The 24753-nt window shown below is 38.1% G+C and overlaps 3 protein-coding genes across 4 annotated transcripts in view; 2 read left to right on the forward strand and 1 right to left on the reverse strand.

Annotated features, from left to right (window-relative positions):
• The window catches only part of LOC311073772 (cadherin-like protein 26), a 36692-nt gene extending 21352 nt beyond the window's left edge, over positions 1–15340 (forward strand). The window contains exons 2-12 of one of the 2 annotated variants that reach the window (XM_084099718.1): positions 9866–9991; positions 10883–11005; positions 11138–11287; positions 11445–11568; positions 11654–11832; positions 12056–12187; positions 12330–12512; positions 13374–13737; positions 13946–14170; positions 14445–14577; positions 14757–15340. In XM_084099718.1, the coding sequence (XP_083955844.1) occupies positions 9959–9991; positions 10883–11005; positions 11138–11287; positions 11445–11568; positions 11654–11832; positions 12056–12187; positions 12330–12512; positions 13374–13737; positions 13946–14170; positions 14445–14577; positions 14757–14865 (1755 nt within the window). In that variant the 5' untranslated portion in view covers positions 9866–9958 and the 3' untranslated portion in view covers positions 14866–15340. Of the gene's footprint in view, positions 1–9865; positions 9992–10882; positions 11006–11137; positions 11288–11444; positions 11569–11653; positions 11833–12055; positions 12188–12329; positions 12513–13373; positions 13738–13945; positions 14171–14444; positions 14578–14706 lie in introns of both variants that reach the window. The other variant, XM_084099719.1, reaches the window with a different exon arrangement.
• LOC311073156 (uncharacterized protein) lies at positions 247–16719 on the reverse strand (the record flags this gene model as incomplete). The annotated part of the gene is made up of 5 exons (XM_084098638.1): positions 247–1249; positions 2427–2506; positions 2590–2784; positions 14004–14166; positions 16703–16719. The coding sequence occupies 5 exons, from the start codon at positions 16717–16719 to the stop codon at positions 475–477; spliced, it is 1230 nt and encodes a 409-aa protein (XP_083954764.1). The 3' UTR covers positions 247–474.
• On the forward strand, positions 16137–24396 carry rhoac (ras homolog gene family, member Ac). Its single transcript, XM_084099572.1, has 5 exons — positions 16137–16269; positions 17490–17645; positions 18249–18369; positions 22934–23064; positions 23519–24396. The coding sequence occupies exons 2-5, from the start codon at positions 17490–17492 to the stop codon at positions 23690–23692; spliced, it is 582 nt and encodes a 193-aa protein (XP_083955698.1). The 5' UTR covers positions 16137–16269; the 3' UTR covers positions 23693–24396.
• Positions 24397–24753: the final 357 nt, after the last annotated feature.

Here is a 24753-nt window from a genome sequence, read left to right on the forward strand (position 1 = left end):
AAATACTCTCAAAATACTCTTAACACTCTCAAAATACTCTTAACACTCTCAAAATACTCTCAAAATACTCTTAACACTCTGAAAATACTCTTAACACTCTGAAAATACTCTCAAAATACTCTTAACACTCTCAAAATACTCTTAACACTCTCAAAATACTCTCAAAATACTCTTAACACTCTCAAAATACTCTTAACACTCTCAAAATACTCTCAAAATACTCTTAACACTCTCAAAATACTCTACATAGGGTCGTAACACACTGTCAAATACAAGTTATTAATTGGCCAAGAAGGCATTGAGGAAGAAATAAAAAAAGAAATAGTCAACTTTTTCTTTAATGATTTGTATGACTTGCATGTCACGGGGAATTCTCTGAATGAACATGTCATCTTCTGTGTAAATGACAAAGTCACACCAGTCACACCCAGAAATCAACATTTGTCCCTGGACCTGCCAATAATAAGGATGGGTTCACCTCAGTGCATGTGTACCGTCCTTTATCATAACGTAAGGGCAGTCCACATAGCTAGTTACATTTGGGCATTTAATTTCTAACAGGCCAAACACTGGCTGCCCCTCAGGATCGTACACAATCCCATCAGGTGTTGACCCCATCCATGGTGAGTCAGGGTGGATCAGGAACCCACATGGGTAGTGGTTGACTTCCCTCACCTTGCAGTACTCCTCTACTGCTACAGGCTCCAGGGCAAGACCCCGGCGCATGTCAGCAGTCTGATGGCAAGATCCCAGAAGCCTTTTTGCCAGGTATTCAGCAGAGCTTTCCCCCCTGGTGTGGCAAACTTCCCTGAATTTAGTAGAGGTGATGCGGCACCTCTTTAGTTGGTGCCACTCAACGCAGGAACTCTGCTCTCGCGTGCTTTTTTCAATTTTGTGTGCCATCTCAAAAGATGTCGCAAGGGATGCCAGATGATGGTGCTGATGTTCAGAAAACACAAATGCACAGGTAGGGGGTCCCAGTCTGTAATCCGAGAGTGGCAGCTGTGGGGGAGAAGGGGCATCTGTGTGTGGGCAGGTACTGGGGAGTGTCCTTATTGGTAGCTGATAGGAAAGCACACTTCCCTCCTGCACCGGACCGAACATGGACTCAACCAGAGGTACATCACTGGAGATAGCCATTGCTGTGATCATGGGAGCTTCGTCTGCACTAAGTCCATGGAACGCCTCCTGAACTTTCAGAGTGGAGATGTCTGGCAGAGGGCAGTTAACTCCTTTATACAAATTGCTTCTGTGAAAAAAAGACAAACAAATGTGTTAGAATTAAGAAGTACATGTGCAAAGGCAATGAGTTTTGTGCGTGTGACAGATCACAAATGTATATCGCAATATGCATATCGCAATGGCTTGCAATAACTGCGGTCATGAACAAAAGACAAAGAGAAAATCACTCACTCTTGGCTGAATAACTTTAGTAGCTTTAATAAGAATCAGTATATATTTAATTCCTACAGTGAAAACTAAGCAGTGTTTTATTTTTACATTTGATTATTCAGTTTGTGTTGTTAAATAACCCTAATGTAGGCCTACCCGTGGTTTACACTGATGTTATAATAACACTTCTTATGCTACTGTAAAACACTGATGTTCACTGTCAGAAGTTGTAGGGATGTTTTCTTGTCACAAAAATAACGTGAAACATGTATGTAGGTTATATAATTTTAAATATATTTTTAAGATAATTTAAGTTTATTTTACACACTTTAAGCATTATTGTATCATATATTGAATATCGATGTATAAAATATATAGTTTATATAAAATTTATAGTTTATATAAATAATGTTCATAAATCAATTTCCTAAACTTAAACCTCTATAGCTTTTTTTGGTTTCACTTTTTTAAACTTTTTTTTCTTTTACTTTTAAATGAGACCACACTTAAGTCTGTACTCTCAAGCTTCATTTTTTTTTTTTTTGACACAGACATTTTTGTCCACCATGGACCTATCACCTATGTGTAACTTTTTTTAAAGGGATACTCCACTTTAAAATGAAAATTCTGTCATCATATACTCACCCTCATGTTGTTTCAAACCTGTATGAATTTCTTTCTTCTGCTGAACACAAAGGAAGATATTTAGAAGAATGTCAGTAACCAGACAGTTTCTGGTCTCATTGACTTCCATAGTAGGAAAAAAATATACTATGGAAGTCAATGAGACCAGAAACTGTCTGGTTACTGACATTCTTCTAAATATCTTCCTTTGTGTTCAGCAGAAGAAAGAAATTCATACAGGTTTGAAACAACATGAGGGTGAGTATATGATGACAGAATTTTCATTTTAAAGTGGAGTATCCCTTTAATTGATGCACAAGGGTTGAGCAAGTAAGTACTTCTGAGGGTGCGTAAATGTATGTGTGCAAATGGATTTGTTGTGTGTGTTTAGTATAGATAACAACACATACCTGATTCCTTCTGCAAGTCTCCTTTCTTTTGGCCTGGCTGATATAATGACCATGTCATTAACTGGACCAGGTTTAATACCCTGCATCAAAATAAAAACATGTTTGAGAAACATGCAAGAGTTATAAATACACAAAATGAAAGAGACATTAAAAGGCTTGCTACCATGGTCCTTGGTTTGTGCCACTTTTGTTCAGTTTCTGTGCAGCTGAACACTGGGGGAACTGATGTAAGCCTCAGCTGGGAGTAGTGCGCCGTCTGGTACAGTAGAGCTGCCACATGACTGCACAAGGCTGTACCTGCCACACAGGTACACTGGCATCTCAGTAACACCACTGGCTTTGAATCCCTCAGCACAATCTGTTACAACAACAAATATTTGTTAGAAAAATGTACCGGCTACTACTGCAATTAAAAAGAGACAGCCTTTTACACATTAAATTTGTGAACTTCTGTTAGTGAAAATCTGTTAGTGAACTTTAAAATGTGTAAAGTGATACAGGGATTGTTACAATTTATTTAGCTTATAGTTGACTATGTCAAATGTAATGGATCATTATTAATTTCACTTTACTCATTTTAAAATAGCAGTGCAGAATAATTAATGAAGAAATTATAAGAACTCTTAACAAAATCTAGCTTCTGTGGGAGTCATTAATTTTACATTCTTTCTTGCACACCCTGTATTCATATTTCACATGATACCATATGATTCAGTGCAATGGTGGTGTTTATCTGGATCTAATTCACAGCAATGATATGACTTACAGAAACTTCATTTTGACAAAAAAGGAACCTGTTTCTTTGAACCTGAACTGAACCTGCACTGAACCTGCAGGATGACTTTCCCTTACACTCAGACAGTGAGGCTTCTGGCTTTTCCTCATAGATCTCTCCTTGTTTGAAACTGTGATTAACATAGAGATTAGGGTATTGCATTTCAGAAACACAAAATATTCATGATGTTAACCTATCACTCTGCTAACATTATTAACGTTGCTTCCTCACTGTGATAACTTTGGCTAGTAAAGAGCCAAGGAGCTAGCATGTATAATTTTTTTGTAAACTCAAAACAGAGGCTTGTTAACTTGCCTTCGTAGTTGTTTATATAGCTGGACACATACAATTTAAAACCTTTGTCCTTTTTTGATATTGGTGTCTTCGATGTGGCCTGGATGATCCGATGTACATCGTTTGCCGTCATACTCGGCAGGTCCTGAAGCGATCGCGTAAAAAACGACATGGCTGCAGCAAACGTTAACGCGAACCGGAAGTACTAAAGCTGGCTGAAGAGTCCGGAAGCATCAGAACGGAAGTGCGCGGCATTTAGCCTATTGCAGCGGTGATCGCGAGCTATGGAAGCTCTCAACTGCTGTTTTAACAATATTTTTATAAAGAGTGTTTTGTTGCCGGTTTTGTTGTGGGAACATGGTCATCTCGGTGTTAAGATCGAGACTCGCCTTCGTTAAACATGAAGGTGGAGTCCCCACTCCTATGCCCCGCTCTAGAGCTCCCTCTGGGTCAACTTCCCAGGGGAAGCCTGGAGTGCCGCATGGTTTGGGTGATCTGAGGATTACGATGAGGGGAAATCCGCCAGGCAAAGCCCTGTGGATCCCTCACTCCTCCTTCACACCACAACCGGTGGAGCTCCCCGAGGTACGTGCTGGTCCCTCTGTAGTGGACCGACCAGCCGTTTCGTTCGGGGCCCCTCCAGAGGACAGGATGTCCATCGCAGCATCGGAGGGAGAGCTGTGCTCTGGAGATGATGACTCTGCTCCGTTGCCTCCCTCTGGGAAAGTAGCGCTGCCTGAGCCAGATCCTTAGATGTCAGCTATGCTGAAAAGGGCCGCCGATGGGTTGGATCGGTTGGATGATTGGTTTCTCGGGGCGGGCCGGGCTGCCTCAGCCCGCCGCCCCAGTACCTTTCTTCCCTGAAGTGCATGAGGAGCTAACTAGGTCGTGGATGGCACCTTTCTCTGCCAGAAACCGCCTTAGTAGTTTTGATGGAGGTGCGGCTAAGGGTTACGAGGTTATCCCTCAAGTGTCACACAGACCTTTTGTTTCTCCGGCTAATCGCTCCTAGAACAGAAGAGTCTACAAAACACTAGTTCAGGGGCCACGTATAACGGGCATGCAGTAAGGAGGGCGTGGGCATACCTCACACTGCATTGGCATTCAATTGCCTCGAGTTGTTAGCAGTTTCCTTGCTTGATGCCGCTGCTCAGCAAGATGCACTGTCCAGTACAGCGACCGTTGCTCATACGCTTCCCTCGCATGTCACAACTCGCCACCTCCTCCTCTGGAGTCAGAAGCTTCTGAGATCGCTTCTTCCACTTGTTGGACAGCCTGTTGCCGAAGAGAGTGGAGACTCCATCCCCAGGCATTCCAGCTGTCCGGGATATCTTCGGGGCTGCACAGTTACACCTGTTGTTGCTCTGATCTTGTCCCCTTGCCATTTGTTTATTCCCTTAAACATGGAGGTTCTTTTAGTTGCCCCATAATGGCCCAACTAGGACCTCGTTCCCTAGACAGCCTTCCTGACTCATTCCTCTGAGACTTCTCAGGCACCCGCACCTTTCACCATTGGCACCCGCACCGAACCGGAGAAATCTGTTTCGGAATGTTTTGGAAACCAGCAGAAGGGAAGGCGGTTTCCATGCAGAGGTTGGCCCACTAAAAGATTAGAGTTGCCATCATCTTGGTGAAATTCCCAAGGTGCACCGTGCCCACCTGGGTTGTGAGCTCCTCCAAAAAAAGAGTGTAGCTCCTTCCTGGGCGTTGACACGAGTGCCTCGCTGACAGATTAAGAGCTGTGGGCTGGGCAACACCAGCACATTGTGTTGACACAATGTGCACCAGCAAGAATGTGTCGAGCCAGTTGCTTCCGTGGGCTCCCTTCACACGAAGTCAGCTTCACCTTAGCCCGATTTGTAGTGTCAGCTTGCTGCGCCATTCCCCTCCTTTGGATTGGATAAGTGCGCCTTTTTGCTCTAGTTGAGTTCCCTCTTCAAACCCTGTTGAGTTCCTCCTCACCCCGTCGGTATTGGACGTGGCAGAGCGTCCGATGCTGGACCTATCACTTGTATGCTTGTGTAACTTGTGTTAGGTGGGGCCCATATGTTGTGATCCCTACGGCGATCCCATATGTGTATTCTTCCACGGTTTTGACTCCCTGTGGTGAGCCCGTGTCTTCCCTTGGCAGAGCCTGCTCTGCCGTCACTGACAAGTTGCGTCCCCCCCCTGTTATAGGCTGGAGCCACCTCAGTGACTTGCCATATGTTGTACTGCTCGCTAAGTTGCTCAGTCCATATGTGTTTCTCCACGTTACCTCCTTCGGGCAGGATGTGGCTTCCGCAGCATTTTCCTTCCAACGAAAGGTAGGCTTCCCAGTTGTCCTGTGGAACAGCAGTGACTCTCCTGGCCTAAGCCCTGTCCTATTTGCTCAAATTGCAGGAAGATCAGGAGGCTTTTGTCTAGGCACTGGACTAGTGGCGTCTTAGTAGGGATCCCAATCAGTCGACACGTCGACTACGCCGAACAATAATGACTTAACATCTCATAATAATGATAAGCTTTCTTGTAATAATGACTTATTTTCTTGCACTTCTACGCATGCGCAAAGCAGTGGAGCAGAAGGGAGTGCCACGCTAGCAAGCTTCTACATTCCACTTACACACCTTTTCGTGCGCATGGAAAAGTATGGAAGATATACTGATGATTTTTAATTGATGTTATTTAATGATACTACAGATTGCACTTCATATCTTCATAGTTTTGCAGAGTGTGCCATGTTTGCTGTGATGCATTTACACGGCTTTGACCAGCGGATGTCGCTAGCGTGGCACTCCCTTCTACTCCACTGCTTTGCGCATGCGTAGAAGTGCGAGAAAATAAGTCATTATTATGAGAAAATTTCTCATTATTATGAGATACTAAGTCATAATTATGAGAAACTTTCTCATTATTATGACTTAACCCTCTGTGGTACGCAATATGATATCAGTGAGGAAAAAAAATAATTGTTATGTTTCTCTTGCTTAAAATTGGACACTATAACAATATCAATAAACATTATCATTACGTTTAAATTTATTTATTAATTAAAAGTTTGTTGCCTCAATGCAACATTGTACCACAATGGACAAATTGAAACGTGACATTTTCATGAAGAAAAAAATAATATATTTATTGAAAACATAAATTTCTTTAGCTAAACACTTGAACAAACAGATTTATCAAGTTTTTAATGAATTACAGATTTCATATTTAATAAAAAGTAACATTTATTATCCAGCTGTTGCCCTCAGGCAAGTACTACAAACCATAATATCAAGTTATCATATCAAAACATTACAATCAGTGTTGTTTCAAGGTAAAACATTAACAGTCACCATAACCTTATCCTAATATGAACCTTATCCTAACAAGCATGCGCATACACACACAAGGACCTGCATGTACACACAAAGTCTCCTTCCTCACTAATGGCACCTCACTGCTTGTGAAAGTTGAGGAAGCAATTCCTCTCAACAGAAAACAACCTGGGTATTTGCATCTCCCCTTTCTTTCAATCCAAACAGGCCAATAACTTGTCTGATCAAAGCGAACCAGCGTTGATGGTCGTGGTTCTACAGGGGTTTTTGGACACTTCTCAGGCTGTTCTTCCTCAATGTGCTGTGATGGTCTCCCTCTTCTCTTCAAGGCCTTCCTCTCCATACATAGACATCCTGCCACTTCAGCTTTGAATTTTGCAAGGCTAATCACATCCTTTGGGGGGATGCCAGTCTCTGCTGTCTCTCCGGTAGAGGAGCCAGGCCTCAACAACAGCAAGATCAAACATGTGGAAGACACCACTTTTTGGATTGAATCTTTGTTCTGTAGAGGACAATGAGGGAGTCTAGTAGATAAACCCCTCCCATCCTTTTGTTGTACTTGGTGACAATCTCCTCAGTGACTTTGAGTGGTTTGCTAGGATCACACTGTTTGGCATAGAGGTTGGTTTGTTCTACTATATTGTCAATACAGCTGCTAGTGAGGAGGCCTCTAAAGATAATAAGATTTCTCATAATTATGACTTAGTATCTCATAATAATGAGAAACTTTCTCGAAATAATGACTTAACATCTCATAATAATGAGAAACTTTCTCAGAATAATGACTTAAGCCCAATTTATACTTCTGCGTCGAACTCACGCCGTAGCTACGTCGTAGGCTGTGTGTAGCGCGTACCCTTCGGCGTACCCTGACGTGCACCTCTCCAAAAATGTAACAATGCATCAACTCTACGCAGACGCAAGGGCTGTGATTGGTCTGCTAGGACCGCTCCCTCGGGTTTCACATGCTCCCTCTTCAAGTGTAATTGCGCGTCAACGCGGACAACGACGCAGAACTATAAATGAAAACCAACGCGTTACAGCGTAGAGGCTCCGGCGTAGGTCCGACACAGAAGTATAAATCAGCCTTTAACATCTCGTAATAATTACTTATTTCTCGCACTTCTATGCATGCACAAAGCAGTGGAGCAGAAGGGAGTGCCACGCTAGCAACATCCGCTGGTCAAGGCCATGTAAATGCATTATTATCTCATTCTTATGAGAAAATTTCTCATTATTATGAGATACTAAGTCATTATTATGAGAAACTTTCTGAAACGGGCTTCCATACCAAAACGAGAATGCAGCTAATACAATTATTTTTATCTATAATACAGATGACTCTACGGTGGCCGAGAAGTGCAAAACAAACCACAATTCCGAACACAAAACAAATTTGTAAACTCAAATGGAATGTCTAAAAACAAATGAACAAGTTAGAAAACACAATAACATTTCCGAAAACAAAATAACAAATCAGACAACACAACGACAAATCTGAAAACAAATTAACAAGTCAGAAAACACAACGACAAGTCAGACTTTTCTAACTTGTTAATTTGTTTTTAGTCTTTCCATTGCGTTTATAAATTTGTTGTTTTGTTTTCAGAATTGTGGTTTGTTTTGCACTTCTCGGCCACTGTAGTACGACCTGTCAATCAATTTACCGTCTTTTATGATGGTGAGACGTTGTGGCTCATCATGAGTGATGGGGTTTTTAGCGAATTTGAACGTGCGTCTCAAGCGATCGCAATGCCAAAGTGGCCTAAATATAAGTTAGCCAACACAGTGATGAGTGGGTGACTGACCAACTTTCAAAATGCGTATTACACCTGTGGAGGGAGATGATGAGAAGGCTCTGAAATCAGAGCACAATTGAATTATTAAATCAAAATCGAAACTGAGTATGAGAGTACACTACTCCTGTCCAGCATCAGGTCATATTAAACCGTCCAGTACTGTACTCTGGTAGGCCTACTCATCCTTGACAGCTGCTGGACTTGATTAGTTTTGACTGTGTTCTGCATTATGTTCTACAATATGTTCTTCACGAAAGACGTACTGTGGTTCTGTCTGAAGTTAAAGCGCAACATAAAGGTTGCGCATTGTTGTTATTTTTTTCCTGTCAGATTGTATTACAGTAGGCATGCATCAATCAATGAGTGACACATTTTTGGCTGTCATGGTGTGTACACGTGTGTGTAATGCCTGCTAATACGCTGCATTCCTATCACTTATATTGGACACTTTTTGCACTTTGCACTAGTATTTGCCCTGTTGAAAAATTGGCCTTATCAATCTGGATTGACATGGCAATAAAATTCCATCACGTTATTTTGGCAGTTAACATTTTGTGCGGGTTTTGGTGAGCTTTTGGGCTGGAGATTGTCCACCCAGTCTAGTGGCAACACTGGTTTCTATACTTCTATACAGTGGTGAAACCATATTTTACCTGTAAACTTGTCATAATGTTTGGAGTAGCCTAGCCTACAAACAAAGCAAATGTAACTATTTGTTTTGAATTTAGATTTTAAAATCGAACTCTTACAAAAACAACATTAGGCTCAGTAAGCTATTGTTTTTGAGTTAAGATTTTCTATTTTATTGAATGCACGTACCTTATTAGTAAATTAGTCTTCCCGATTTTAAATAATGTAGTTAACCACAAAGTACCAGTAAAGTTGATTTGGTTTAACAAAATATTTATGGTGTGACCTATGCATATTTATGTTGTAGAATTAATTGAAAAGAAAATCACTCTTCTGTAAGAATGAAAGTGCAAACTGACATTGAATCGACGTATGTTTGCTATCTGGGTGTACTCTGGTTGAGAAGTCAAAGTCTTTATGTCAAAGACAGGTTTATTTGCTTGGAAGGATATAAAAATGTTGATAAAATGTATGACCTAATTTTTTTTCCATTTAACTCAAACCGGAACATCTTGTGTTTATTGCTTTGTTCCGCAATGTAAGGGCTATTAAACAGTTCCTTAGAAATGCACTTCAACAATAGGGTTCTACTTCAAATGGATTTCCAGAGAAATGTTTTTAAATCATCCTCTATTTAAGGAGGAACCAAAGTCATCTTGCCTCACATGCACTTAGAACAACTAAAGCAAGAAGATCCTGAATCTGAGCGACAGACCATTCCCGCTGCATAAAATGAAGGCTGTTGTGATCGTTTTCCTTGTGGCAGTAAGTAACAAGTGATTTTTTAACATATTATCAACAGAGTTTTCAAATGAATGAAATGTTTTACTTAATATTAAATGCACTTCTCTGCGCATCTAAAACCTATGGATTTAAAGAAATAACTCTTTATTCTACTTGAATTATTGGATATTTACATATTTTGTCATTTAAAACAATACAATTCAGACCTGTGTTACTTTAGTATCATTGAAATACTATTATAGTTTTCAGTAATATTTTGAATTAGTTTTTATTTATATATGTCCAGTTTTCATTTTAGATAACATTTAAGTAATTTTGACATTTTTAGTAGTTTTTAAAAAAAATCTCTATTTTTATTCATTTTTCATTTCAGTTTTAGTTGTTTTAGTACTAAATGAAAATATATATATTTTTTGGCAACTAGATTTTAGTTTTTTATTTTATTTAAGCTAACATTAATTTTATTTAAAGTAACAAAAATATATAGGCCTATAGTTTTGGTTTTAGTTACTAAGTATAATTACCCAATTTCAGACATGCTTAAGTGTGCAAATACTTTTTTGGGGGGGCCACAATAAACTGGAAACGATTAATAGTTGCAGATATGGAAAGAATGTTGAAATTATACCAGAAAAGCTTTCAAAATAATTTGAGTTCAAATCTTGTACAAACAATCTAATTATTGGCTACAAGTTGCATCATAACCACCAGAACAGGATAGCTAACAGGTAAAACAAATATATATATATATATATATATAAAAAAACTTTAGGCTATAAAGTTTTATAAAAATAAAAAAATATATACATTTTATAACTTTTAGTTTATAAAACTTTTATAAAGACTTTATAAAAAATGTTATTATTATTTTGAAATGTAAATTGTAACTTTGTGTAATATGTTCTTTTCCAGAGTGTCTGTATTCAGTGCGCAAACGCATCAAAACAAAACCTACGCAAAAAGCGAGCCTGGATTGTGGATTCATTCTACATGGAAGAGGAGCACAGTGGGCCTTTCCCATATAAACTGGGAGATGTATGTGATATTGAACACTTTCTGTAGTAATCGGCCACTTTATAGCAGAATATCAACTGATAAGCAACTGATGAGCACAGATTTCAGACTCAGAGTTTGTCCTCTGAATGTTTACACCTTTTTTTCTCTTAGTTAAATATTGAGAGGAGATCATCTATGGAAGAATACTTCATCCATGGACAGGGCATTGACAAAGATCCCAAGGGAATTATCTCTGTCAAATCCAACGGATCGGTTTATGCTCTTGGAAAAGTTGACTATGAGGAGTACAAGAAGCTAACAGTAAGTCTAAGGCCCGTTCACAACAAGGACAATAACTATAAAGACAAGATATAGTTCTAAAAATCTGTAATTGTGAAAGGGCCTTAACAATAGTGATGTGCCATGTTAAATTCATTCATATTTAATTTATACTTACTGTTATTTTGTTGACTTGCAGGTCAGACTAACTAATGAAAACACAAACGTTGCCGTAGATATTGTGATTCAGGATGTTAATGACCACGCTCCTGTTTTCAACAAGGAAGTGTATGAAATCACAATAGATGAATCGACACCACAAGGTACTGATACACAAAACGTGTTTAAACCAACTGGTTTCCTAGGTGTACGTTTCCCATGTTCAGCTCTGTATTGTCTTGCCCAAAGGTGAGCGTTTGGTCACAGTGCTGGCAACCGACAAGGACCAGTTTGGCTCAGCAAACTCGTTGTTTACCCTGAGAATCGTTTCAGTCTCTCCCCAAACCTCCAATACTGAGTTCTTCATTGATCAAGCTGAAGCACAATCGACAGGGACGATATATTTCAAGGGATGCCTGGATTATGAGGTATCACGTACACAGTTTCTCTCCTGTTGCACATATAATTGCTCATTTAACGTAGATTCTTGCTCTGGGATGCTTTTAAACAGTATTAAAAGAGTTCCCATGCATACTAGCCTTTTAGATCAAAAGGTCAAAGATCAAGTGATGCATAAATTCAATCAGGCGTGTTCACACTTTTGGTAGTGAGAGATACAGTATTCAACTTTATATTCCTTTTCCATTGTAGGAGAGCCAAAAATACACTATTCTGGTTGAAGCAAAGGATCATGGGGAGAAGGTGCAACTCTCCAGTACTAGCACTGTCATACTGAATATCATCGACAAAAACAACCATCTACCAGAATTCACCGAGACAGCAGTAAGTCAACCATGTGTAAAGCTTTCAGATGTTATTGTCAATTGCAGTCAAGTTATGCAGTTTGACCTGTTTTTGATGAGGGTTGTTTTTGAGACAATAGCCACTTAAGATAAAAATATGTTTGATGACTTTTGTCCCACAGGACTCTTCATGGTTGAAAGCGCAGAAGAGCGGAGAACCGGTTTATCGACTGCAGGTGACAGATAAAGACAGCAGAGGATCTGCAGCGTGGAGAGCACGATACTCTCTCCAGGGTGAAAAAGCACGACACTTCAAGATTCAGACTGATCCTGACACCAATGATGGAGTCATAACCATCACGGAGGTAAGACTGGATTCGGCTCATTGTCAGGAAAAACATCTGTGTCCCTATTGCACTTTTTTTTTTTTTTATAAAATAAAATATTCTTTTCTAGTCTGGATTCAATTCAGTGTGCACAGCTGACCTTTTATTCTGGCTCTATGCACCTGAACCAAAAAGATTATTACCCTGCATTTTCTTCAATATTTGTCCCTATCACTTACCAACAAAATTGTTTTTAAAATGTTTTTTTTTTTTTTTATTGGAAAATCAGCCATCACCATTACATTTTAATGGGTTAAATTAAGAAAAATCAGCTTCTACTTACATTTTGCTTTTATTAAAATGAATACCATGCTTTTGTTGTCTGTGTAGTTTTTGACTAAATTCTTTGGCAGAATTTGTCTTCATCCCTGCACTTTTATTTCAACCCTGTTATGCCGTGGCATTTTCCCCTTTAAAAATAATAATAAAAATAAATAATTTAATCCTTCTGGGAATGATGTCTTTTTTAAAACAATGTTTTATCATCCTGCCCATGTGAAAAGAATGGGTAAAAAAAGCACAAAGTTCAGCTAGTTGCATCTAATATAAATTTAAATAATAATAAGTATATTTATATACACTTACAGTATAAGTATATTCATTTAAAGTATATTATTTCTGTTTCAACTATCACTGTGATCATTTTTGTGCAGTTTCTTTTTCTCTTTCCCAAAGTACAGGAGTATTACCTGTAAATAATGTGTTTTGGTATTTTTACGTATGCTAGTAAGCCCCCAAATATTTTGAATGTTACTGGGTTGGCACAAAACATGTTTTTGAATGCTTAAAATATTTGATTTCAGTTATGTGACTCATAATGTGATTTTCTCCCCCGTGCAGCCTTTGAATTATGAAGAAAGTTCCAACTTGAGCCTGACAGTCACTGTGGAGAACGAGGAGCCCTTCTTCTACTGTGAAATCACAGGACGTCCCACACACGGACTGTGGAAAGTACGAGACTCAAGAGGAATGTCCAGCTCCACATCAGCATCCTTTCTCATCACCAGTCCTGATACACGGGAGATCGTGAAACATGTGGAGAGACTGAAGACTGGACCGCTGCTGGGGGCCAAAAAATTGGGCATGTGTCTGTCTGAGAAGAATACTGAGATCACAGCTGTGGACCCAGACCAGTACGGCCCGTCAGTCCACTTTGAGCTGATGGGAGATGTTGAGGGGGAATGGAGGCTTCATTCTAACTATGGTATCAGAAAAATACTCATCTTGTTTAAAATTGTAATAAAGCGCAATAGTCGGGTTTTAGAAGTAAAAACGGCATTCATTTTCTCCATAGGAAACTTATAAACCTTTAAAGATGTTTTTTAAATAATCATGTTTAACAGCGGAATATAATATCGTATAAGGTACCATGTTCATTTTCCAGTGTAACACATGTTCTGATTTCCTCCCAGGCACAACTGTGAGACTGATCAAAGAGAGCGCTGTACGTGCGGGCGATCATGAACTCACCCTTAAGATCTCCGACAGCCGGGGCCAGGTTTCACTCCAGAGCCTGTTGGTTCGTGTGTGTGACTGTGATGTTTCTGCAGACTGCCATGTGCTCAGAAGAACAGCAGTGTTACAGCTGAGCGTCACCGCCGTCACTGCCGTGATCTCCAGCCTCCTGCTGCTGCTGGGTGAGGAATAAATCACAGTTTGATCACAGGAATAAATTACAGTTTACAATATATTTACATAGAAAACAGTTATTTTAAAATTGTAATCATATTTGACAGTATTACTGTTTATTACGGAATTTTACTGTATTTTTGATCAAATAAATGCAGCCTTGGTGTGCAAAAGAGACATTAAAACATTTGTTTAATCTTACCACCCTGAACACTTGAACGGTAGTGTATGTGCATCTAATAATTCATTTTGTATGTGTGTTTTGTGATTTAAAATAAAAAGTGATGGTGTCGATGGCGTTCCAGATCAGACGCAAGGCAAAGAAACCTGTTATGTTAAGCTCCTTCAGCTCACAGGACACATGTGATCAATCTCTTAGTAGTGACACCTCCGAAGAACTTGCATTTGATGCATGGTAAGCACAGGAACATTATCTTGCTACTTTAGTCAGCTTGCACCATTCCCATCTATTTTGGCAGTATTTGTTATTTGAATATCTTTTTAATTTGATATGATGATATGATGTTTGACTTTCATTTTCTAGAACTAGATCTAGAACTGGACTAATCTCAATTTCTGGTCCAAATTGCGCAGTGTTTGGGACCCGAGGCTTGTGGACAAACTAATGCTCTCCATTAACCAGGATCCCAGAGCTGGAATGAAAAAGTTACCAGACTTCAGTACGCAACTTAATTTGCTGTGACATTGTGAAGGATAAAAAAAAAGGATTTTTGAAGGATTTATTTATTTATTTTATCAATGCAGTGCATGTCGGACTGCTTGATTTTGCACTGTGAAGGAAAAAGCAATGTTGCTTTAATTGTGTTTGTTCTAAATGTACAAAGTGAAGTGAATAACTTAAGGAATACTAGACTTATTCTGCATTAAGTGAATGCTGGCTGAATTCTGTGAATGAATATGCACTAAGTGAATGAATTTGTATTATGTGTCAAATAATTATATCAGCCTATGCAGATAAAAGCTGAGAAATTCATAAACAGCCCCCAGATCGGGTGATACTGTATCAAGGTGTTCGTACACTGATATGTTTATAGTGTTTATATGAAGACATTTTATACAAGTGGGAGATTGTATATGTTTTGTGGTTATTGTTTTCTAATATTCTAAATATATTGTATTTATTGTGCTAAAATAAAAAGATGTTACCATTAAAATTTCATACATTTAGATACAACATCTGTGGTGTGGTGCACATATTGTACACATACAGAATCGGTGGTTGGTGGTTGCGGTTCAGTTTGCCATGCACATAGAGCAAGCAAGTGGCCTATTTTGTCCCTGCTGGACTTTTGAGTTTTCCTTGATTTCCACATGATGGTCCTACACACCCAAAGAAGGAAAAATGAATGTCTTATTAGCCTTCTAAAAACTGACACGACCAGTGCACACATTCATAATAATCATATCACCAGAAGACCATAATCCAGTAGGGCAATCAAGCAATATTCACACAGTCAAAAAACATTCTCTCTGACAGACATGACTTGGCAAATTAGTATCAAATCTATTTTAATTAACATAGTTAAACGTTTGTTATTTGCTTCTTCAACTATGAGCATGTTGGCCCTGTGGAGTTTTTAGAAAACTTTTTTAAGCTTTTTTTGTGTGTGTCATTTAACCATTCGTTAATGGGGGACAAATTTTGTTTCTCAACAAATCTTAGTGCTAATTTTTCAGAAAACTAATTTGATTTTATAAATATCCTGTATTTTTGTTTTTCCTCAGAACTGTCATGAACATTTGCATACCTCTAATCACTTTATTCTGAGGTGGAAATAAACGTGTGGAGTGAATGACTGTTTTCTCTTGCTAAGTGAAAAACCCTTTATTAGGGGCACGGTGATGGAAATAATGGACCTCCTTTTCAACAAAAAGAAAAGGTTAAATAAAAATCAGGGCCTGGACATAAACGAAAGTGTGTGTAGTGGAAGAGGGTTGTGTTATCTCGTCACAGTTCTTGATGAAGCTGTGTGATTGTATGGGCGGGTGTTGTTTCGTGGCAGGACTGAAGATGGGCGGACTTTAAAATCAGCCAGGAAAAGACAGGAAAGCCGACACTTCCCCGCACCACAACAAAAAGAAAACGGTAACTATTTTAAATGTTTTTGTGTAAATACATGAAGTTGACGAAAATAAAAGGCGTTTGGTGAGGAAATGGTGAGATCGTGGATTTTTCACTGTAGGATTTCAACGGCCTGAAACTCGCCGTGACTGTAAATATATATTTTTTTCACGCGAGTTGCATCATTTATGCTGATGATTCATCTCAGCTAGTTTGAACAAACTAGTTAAAATAGTTCAGATGATTATGATTCGATTTAATATGAAGCCGATCTGCTTTCTTCTATGCGTTTAAACTCAGCCTAGCTACATAAGATGAATTAACGAGAAAATATGAACCGATTAGTTTAATCCACGTAGTCTAATCCCGAGTTTAAACTCTTATGACATTGTTGAAATCAGTGTTTCAGTAGATTAGAGCAAATATTATTTCTATTTGACCAGTCTAATCTGCTTACAGCAAAGTCTTTGCCATTTCGCTTAACTTACAGTTTTTCTAAAAGATTATCGTGAGATATGTGTTCATAAAATAATGTTATACACTATGAAAGCTTTGTACCATTATGTAATGATGTGCCGATTATTACTTCAGGTTTATTTAAAACAGTTTCTTTCTGATGAATGTCGGCTAGTGGCTAACCAACCAATTCCACTTTAGATTAATCGCTTATTGTGCGAAACTATATTTTTAATATGAAAAAAACTTATTTTCCATGTTAGTATATACATGTAGGTGTTTGTTGACGTTTTATGATGTATTATTTTATGAATGTATATGTTTGTGAATGAATGTTTTGATGGCGCGGGTGCGGCGGAAACACAGGCCTCGCGACAGGACGCGTTCCCATCGTGAATATATCGATCTTCACACGCAGTAATATACGTAAATCCTCGTTAATCGGATGTTTTATGATTATGTCCTTTGTCGTTTGGTCAGTATTTGTGGAAAGTTTTATTTTTTTCTTTCTTTCTTTACCACATAGCGACACAGATATAGTGCAACTTCCGGTCAAATGATACTTCCGCAGCTGTGTTTCCGGTTCCTGTATAGAAGTGATTCACAGATATCTATCTATCTATCTATCTATCTATCTATCTAGATATCTAGATATCTATCTCTGTCTGTCACTTTAAATATAAACTACTTCTCCACTTTAAACAGCTGCTTTTCAATTTGCTCTCAAAATGCTTTGAATCAGTGAAGTTTACATTGTGTCTGTCCTTGTCTCTGTCTCTCCTCGGCAGATGGCTGCCATTCGTAAGAAACTCGTCATAGTGGGCGATGGAGCCTGTGGAAAGACCTGTTTGCTTATTGTTTTCAGTAAAGATCAGTTTCCTGAAGTCTACGTGCCCACTGTGTTTGAGAACTATGTTGCAGACATTGAGGTTGATGGAAAACAGGTATGAAAGCTGCAAATGGCTTCACGTTTATTCATAAAATTGATTTGCTTGTGTATTTTGTGACATTGGACATTGTTGTAGCCAAATATATTTTTAATGCAAGAAGTAAAATTAAGTATTTAATATTAAATAATAAAGGCATGTTTTCCACAGTTTTTAAACAATTGGAAGAATAATAGTTAATTATTTTCATTTATATACACTAAGACAGCAAGTCATGGTAATAAACGCCAATATTTACTTATATTTTTAGTAAAATATTTTAATATGTGAAAAAATGCAATTAGACTGAGTGACGACAAACACATCTTTGAATCAGTGTTTTCAAGGAAACATCTGCGTTTCATTTCACAGACATTTTGTACTGATTCACATGAATTCTAGCTATAATGCCATTTTTGATACTAAAATTTTAATCTTGGATGATATTTATAATACATCACCAGCAAGAATATTCAATATATGGTCCTGCCCCATTGCATAGATGTGGTTACATTGGTGTAAGTTATACTTGTAGCAAAGTTGTATAGATATATACAGAATAAGATTCACAGTTATTGGTGGCGAAGTTTTGTTCATGTACCAATATCTTTCCTCTTATAGGTAGAGCTTGCCTTATGGGATACTGCTGGACAGGAGGACTATGATCGGTTAAGACCCCTCTCCTACCCTGACACAGATGTCATTCTTATGTGCTTTTCCATCGACAGCCCTGATTCCTTGGGTGAGACTTCCTCACAAACAACTAGCCTAGATTTTACCAGCCAATTCATCGCACTTCAATTCCAAATGGTGAAAAAAGTTAATTCGGCATGAAATAGAAATTGACCCAATCTGTTTTCATCCACATCCATATGTTTCATTTTTTGTAAAAAACAAAAGTGACCTTATAATTTAATCAAAATGTTATAGGTTAGTAATACATTTCTACAATGCCAGCCTATGGTCTTCATTGACTGCCCGCAAACAATGCCATTATTATTGCTCGTATCACTGTGTATCAAGTGCTGAGGAAGATCCGAAGCTGAAATTAGACCAATCACAACAGACTGGGTCATCTAAACCAACCAGAGGAGAGTAGACCAAATCACAACAGACTGGGTAATCTCATAGATATACATAATAAAGGCTAGATGTCTCGTCCGCGCTGCTGGCCAATGGAGGTCGACGTCCGCACCTGGCGGCCATCTTGCCACAGTCATCTCGCTCACTCGTAGCATTGTGTTTTAATGGTGCATGTACTTTTTAAATAACCATAACTTGCTCAATTTTCTACCGATTTTCAAATGGTTTGGTTTGTTATAAACGTCAGAGATGTAGTTATGACACTGCATACTTATGAATAATTATAACCATGGACTTCCATATGAAAATAACATTGAACAGAACAGATAGGTGCAATGAATATACACACGCACAAGGTGTTTGTTATTTATGTTAAATCAATATATAGGCTACTAAAACTCAGTGTACAGAATGGCAACATGATATATATATATATATATATATATATATATATATATATATATATATATATATATATATATATATATACACTTTTATAACATGAATATTACTATTATAATAAAATAATTTGAATTATTAATAAATACAACCACACTCACAGCTTCTTGTTATTAGCCAGCTAATAACTACAACCACATCCACAAAGATTGTAATTTAGACAAAAGATTAGTTGTCATAAAATCGTTATTGTTGTCAGTAAAACCTATATAATTGAACAGCTCGATTGTGGTCTCAGCCTTGATAACTTGCGCAAGTAGCCGTGATGCACAACTATGCTGCACGATTAAGTAATTTTTCAAAAATAAAAGCTGCAATTTCAACATGTTCAAGCATCCAGAATTATTGCCACGTTAATAACATTTGTAAGAAACCAATCCGTCAAGATTTCAGTGAGATAAGAGTATTTGTGTTCGTGCAGATCACTCACCTTACATCAGGTACCACAGAGCCCGCCAGAAAGCTTGCCTGTGACAAGATGGCCGCCAGTGATGACGTTAGAGACTCCGCCGTAAGACATCTAGCCTTTATTATGTATATCTATGGGTAATCTGACCAATCAGAGCAGTGTAGACCAATCACAACAGACTGGGTCATCTGACCAATCAGAGCAGAGTAGACCAAATCACAACAGACTGAGTCATCTGACCAATCAGAGCAGAGTAGATTGAACCCCATGGACAAAATCAAGTCCTGCCCTACTTTTTTTTTCTTTTTTTTTTTTGCTAATCCATTTTACACAGATATACATCACAAAACAGAAGAAAGATCTGTCGCTACTTCTGTTTCACCGTAACCTTAAATATGTCAATCATAGTGGTAAAACCAGTCAGGTAATAATAAATAAAACATTCTAATGAATTGGTTCATGAAATCTTCACTTCACAGTTTTTTACTTCAAAGTGACAAAGTTAAAGATGCAGCAATAGACTTAATGTCGAACATCACATGAACAAACTTGAAAACAGGTCTCATGGCATCCGCTTGTCTGAGAAAGTGTTAACGGCGATATCTATGCACTTTTAAGGTAATCAGCTAACCTAGCTAATTCTTTTTATTATTGCCGTTTTATTCAATTTAAATATCTAAATGTGTGAAGAAGAAAAAAAAACATTATGCATATGCGATGCACATCGGCGATGGACATGGATTCTTCATTTTGCACAAGATTAAAAAGATTTAAATAGAATTAAAAGATTAAAAATAAACATTTAGCATGAATTTGAGATAGCAGTTTCTCTTATAAAGTTGTCATGAAACGGAATATGTGATAGTATTCTCTTCCCTATTGTGTCGAGTGCAGTGGTGGAAAGAGTACTGAAAAAACATACTCATGTTAAAGTACCATTACATTCCAAAAAATGTTGTGTGAGTAGAGTAAAAAGTACTTGTCCAAAAAAGTAGCTTATTTAAAAGTACTCGTGAGTAGTGAGTACTGAGCTGCGGATTCTACCCCCTTATAATAAACAACTGTGCACTACAATTCATAAATAAATAAAAACATTGTACATACTGTAATTCACATTATATTTTGTTCTTTGTTAGAAAGATTGAAGAATATCTATCATCCATCTTTTTAAAATGCATCAAATCAGTACATTCATCACCAATTAAATCATATTATTTGAAAAAAAAAAATGCATTTAAAATTAGGCGAAAGGCCACTGAGCGTGAGCATGCTATTGTTGCACATAAAATATCAATGTTCATAACTGTGCAAAGAATTCAAAAACCTTTAGAAACTCATACGATAGTTCAGCGTCACACACCATGAGATGGGTTAAATAGAGAGGTTAAAAAATACCTAATTTCTCTCCAAAATGGTACCAGTTTTAGTGTTTTGATAAATGAGAATCACTAACATTATCAGATTACCTCACCTAATGCACTGAAAAAGGCTAAGATAGTGAGCCAACACTAATTACACTGTAATTCCATTCCATTAAATATGTTACAAATTAAACGTAAATGCACATTGATCTAGAAGGGTGGCATCATCCCTTACATTTTGCACGGCTACATTTACTCACATTGTAATGCAGATAATATAATTTGTAAGGAAAATTGTGCTTTAAATAGGGAAGTTATATCCGGGAAACTTTTACATAAGAAACAAACACACACACAAACAAATGCATGATTCCTTGTAGTCTCAGCGAAGCTGTTTTATCAGCAACATCCACACACAAAAAAACAAAAGTTGAACATGAAAAATGTTTTTGCGCAAGTGCACTTGCCAAATGAAGACGGATTGTATGAAATGGATCAATCACAAAAACGTTGTTTATTAACGAGCTGTAGTAACGCACTGACAGAAACGCAGTTCAGGTTAACGCCATGGTTCATAAAGTGATGGTTCACTGATACTGAATCTGGCTGCATGGCGAGCGCGAGACGTGGCAGTGCACAGATCGTGACGCGCGTCTCTCTATATGTGATTGTGAAGTAAATGGGAACGGGAATTCACCGCATTATGAACTCGTCACGCAATACCCCCAACCTCACACCAAATGTCAGGCCCTGTAGACAGGCCAGCCTATATACATATCAAATGAAAGGTACCTTAGCATATTAGAGGAAGACGCTGATATCTGGATTGAACTGATGCTTGAAGAATGCACTTCCACAGCAGTCACGAGTAACAGCAGGAATAGGCGGTTAAAGTTTTCTATGCTTCATTTGATTTGATGACAGTCACGAGAACGATTACTCAATTACGTTGATGGATAAAAATAAAATTAAAACAAGCATGACCACAAACAGAAGGAAAAGCGGAGTAAAAGTACCGATACATCACTTAAAATGTACTCAAGTAAAAGTAAAATTACACAATTTTTAAACTACTCAAAAAAGTACAGTTTCTGAAAAAAACTACTTAATTACAGTAACGTGAGTATTTGTAATTCGTTACTTCACACCCCTGGTTGAGTGACGTGTCTTCTCCAAGAAAACATGTAGGGCGGGGCTTGAATTTGTCCATTGGTAATTGATTGGATGGTTTGTGGTTTGCTATTGGTGGATCTCCTGTGAGTGACAGGTTATTGCCCCGCCCACATCACCAGTAAGCAGAAGAGATGTTGTTCAAAGAGGGAGGTTATAAGGCACATGAATTTAAAACAATAATGTGCACGGATAAATGATTTTGATTTCATGGTGACTTTAATGTTTAGGTCTTTGCTTGGCATGTGATTAACATATTGAGTGTGTTTATATATACAGCAAAATGCTGACTATCAAAAATCAGCAATGTGAAAGAACTGCATTTTCAAGAACGGTCAGGTTTTCCTCTGGTCTTTGCATCAAAAAGTAAACAGTTTTGCACTTGAGTACATTGCTGACGTAACAGGAAAAGATAGAGGTGTTTCATTTGCGGTTTTGTTTTTATTAACTTTCTGGAAAATGTAAACCAAGTTAAGGATGTAAACTTAAGTGTGATAGTTCTGTTTCAACAAGATATACCCCTGGTTTCACAGACAAGGCTTAAGTCTAGTCCCAGACTGAAATGCATGTTTGCGCTGTTTTAACTGAAAGTAACGTTCATTAGCATATCTTAAAATATGTTAGTGCCACTGTTTTGTCTCAAGATGCACACAGGTAATGTTTATAAAAGCTACTTGAATGTCCTAATTGAACTAAGGCCTAAACCTGGTCTGTGAAACCAGGTGAAATGTTTTACTCTGTTAAGCCATTAAATGCTTGTCATGGTTTTAAAATAAGGTTAAAGTTCATTTGAAATGATCACTCTCTCCTTAAATTCATCACAGAGAATATTCCAGAAAAGTGGACACCAGAAGTGAAGCATTTCTGTCCAAATGTTCCCATCATCCTTGTTGGCAACAAAAAGGATCTCCGAAATGATGATCACACACGAAGGGAACTTGCCAAAATGAAACAGGCAGGGCCTTTTTTTACTCATTCTTAAAAGCAATAGTTTTGTCAGAGATTCACCTTCATGTCTTTACAAACCTGTAGGACGACTGACTTTCTGCTCAAAAACATAAGATGATCTCAGAATGTCCAAGCTATACAACAAAATTGAATGCTAATACACACTGCTAAACTCCAGTGTGTTTAAAGTACGGCCAGTTTCTAGATTATAAAACACTTTTTTGATACTTTTATGAGCTGGACAGTGTAAATCACATCCATTTTCATTGTAAGCTTGAATATTCTGCCTAACGTCTGATTTGTCTTTAATGGAAGATTACTGGAATGAATCGACATGATTGTGAATGGGCATATATAATGACAAAAATGTTATGTATTGCATTCCTTCAGTATAAACGTGTTGATATTGGCTAGTCGCCTGGACATGCTTGTAATACCTTTTGAATTATATCTTCATTTAGGAGCCCGTGAAGGCAGAGGAAGGGCGCGACATGTCCAACCGCATCAACGCCTTTGGTTATTTAGAGTGCTCAGCCAAGACGAAAGATGGCGTGAGAGAGGTCTTTGAAATGGCCACCAGGGCTGCGCTGCAAGCCAGGAAACGGGGCAAAAAAAATGGCTGTCTGCTGTTATAGAAACCTGTAGAAGAGTGGACGTCAGTCAACAGCCCAGGAGACTTCAGAGCAGGGAGCCTAGCATTCATGTCCTAGTACAGTCATCGGCCGTATCAGACTGATACTGGGACATCATGTCAGACAAACCACGAGAGATCAATGGAAAGACTTCGGGAACAAGATGTCATTTCCTGTCATCGCTAAGTTTGGGGTTAAGAGTTTTCTGGTCACATCAAGCTAAAAATTTGAGATGGGATTTCTAAAAGGACTCTATAACTATGATATTTGATGTTATTCTTCCCCCTCCACACTTCTTAGCCCCAAACAAAATGGTTGTCTAATAAGCGTCCTGTCTTCAGCGACTGTTTTGTACATTGGACAGATTGTATGTATGTTTGTATATGTAAGAATATGAATGTTTGTGTCAAATGAGTGCACGTCCGTCTCCAGGTTGCCATGTCTTCATTGTATATGCGTGTATCTGCCCGGCTTTATTCTGTTTGAATATTCTGTGCTCAACTAAAGCACACACTGAACGTTGAAGTGGGCTGAATTGTGTTTAACCTCCCACTTCAGGCTTTTTCCTTTTTATAGCTGATGTCTCAAAGGATTCTGGGCTGTACATTAGGGATCTAAACCATTTAGTGATACTGATTTATTTAAAGCTTACAGTTTTTTTTTTTTTAATCATTTGCATTTAGAAATAAAATTTTAAGAAAATCAGGTTTGAAATGTTTCAGTTGAGCAAATTCATTGTCTTCCCATTGATTTGAATGCGACAACTTACATAAGAGCGGTTTTATAAGAAGTAGTTGCAAAGGAGTGCTATCAGAGGTGTAAAGAGTACCTGAAAATACCTCACACACACTGAAAATGACTCCACGTCAAGTCACCAGTTTCAATACGACTTGAGTAAAAGTCTTCGAGCGCCTGATTTTAACAGTGCTTAAGTGTTTTACTAGGACTGAATGTAGGCTCAGAGACGCACTTGTCCTCGACACCTACGAGACATGCCAGTGAAAATGCTAAACAGTTGATTTGTGAGGAGAGCGATCACATATTTTATTTTTTAAATTCGACAT

Source organism: Abramis brama, assembly GCF_963993115.1.
Source record: "Abramis brama genome assembly, chromosome: 22".
In the NCBI taxonomy this organism is placed as follows: Eukaryota; Metazoa; Chordata; class Actinopteri; order Cypriniformes; family Leuciscidae; genus Abramis; species Abramis brama.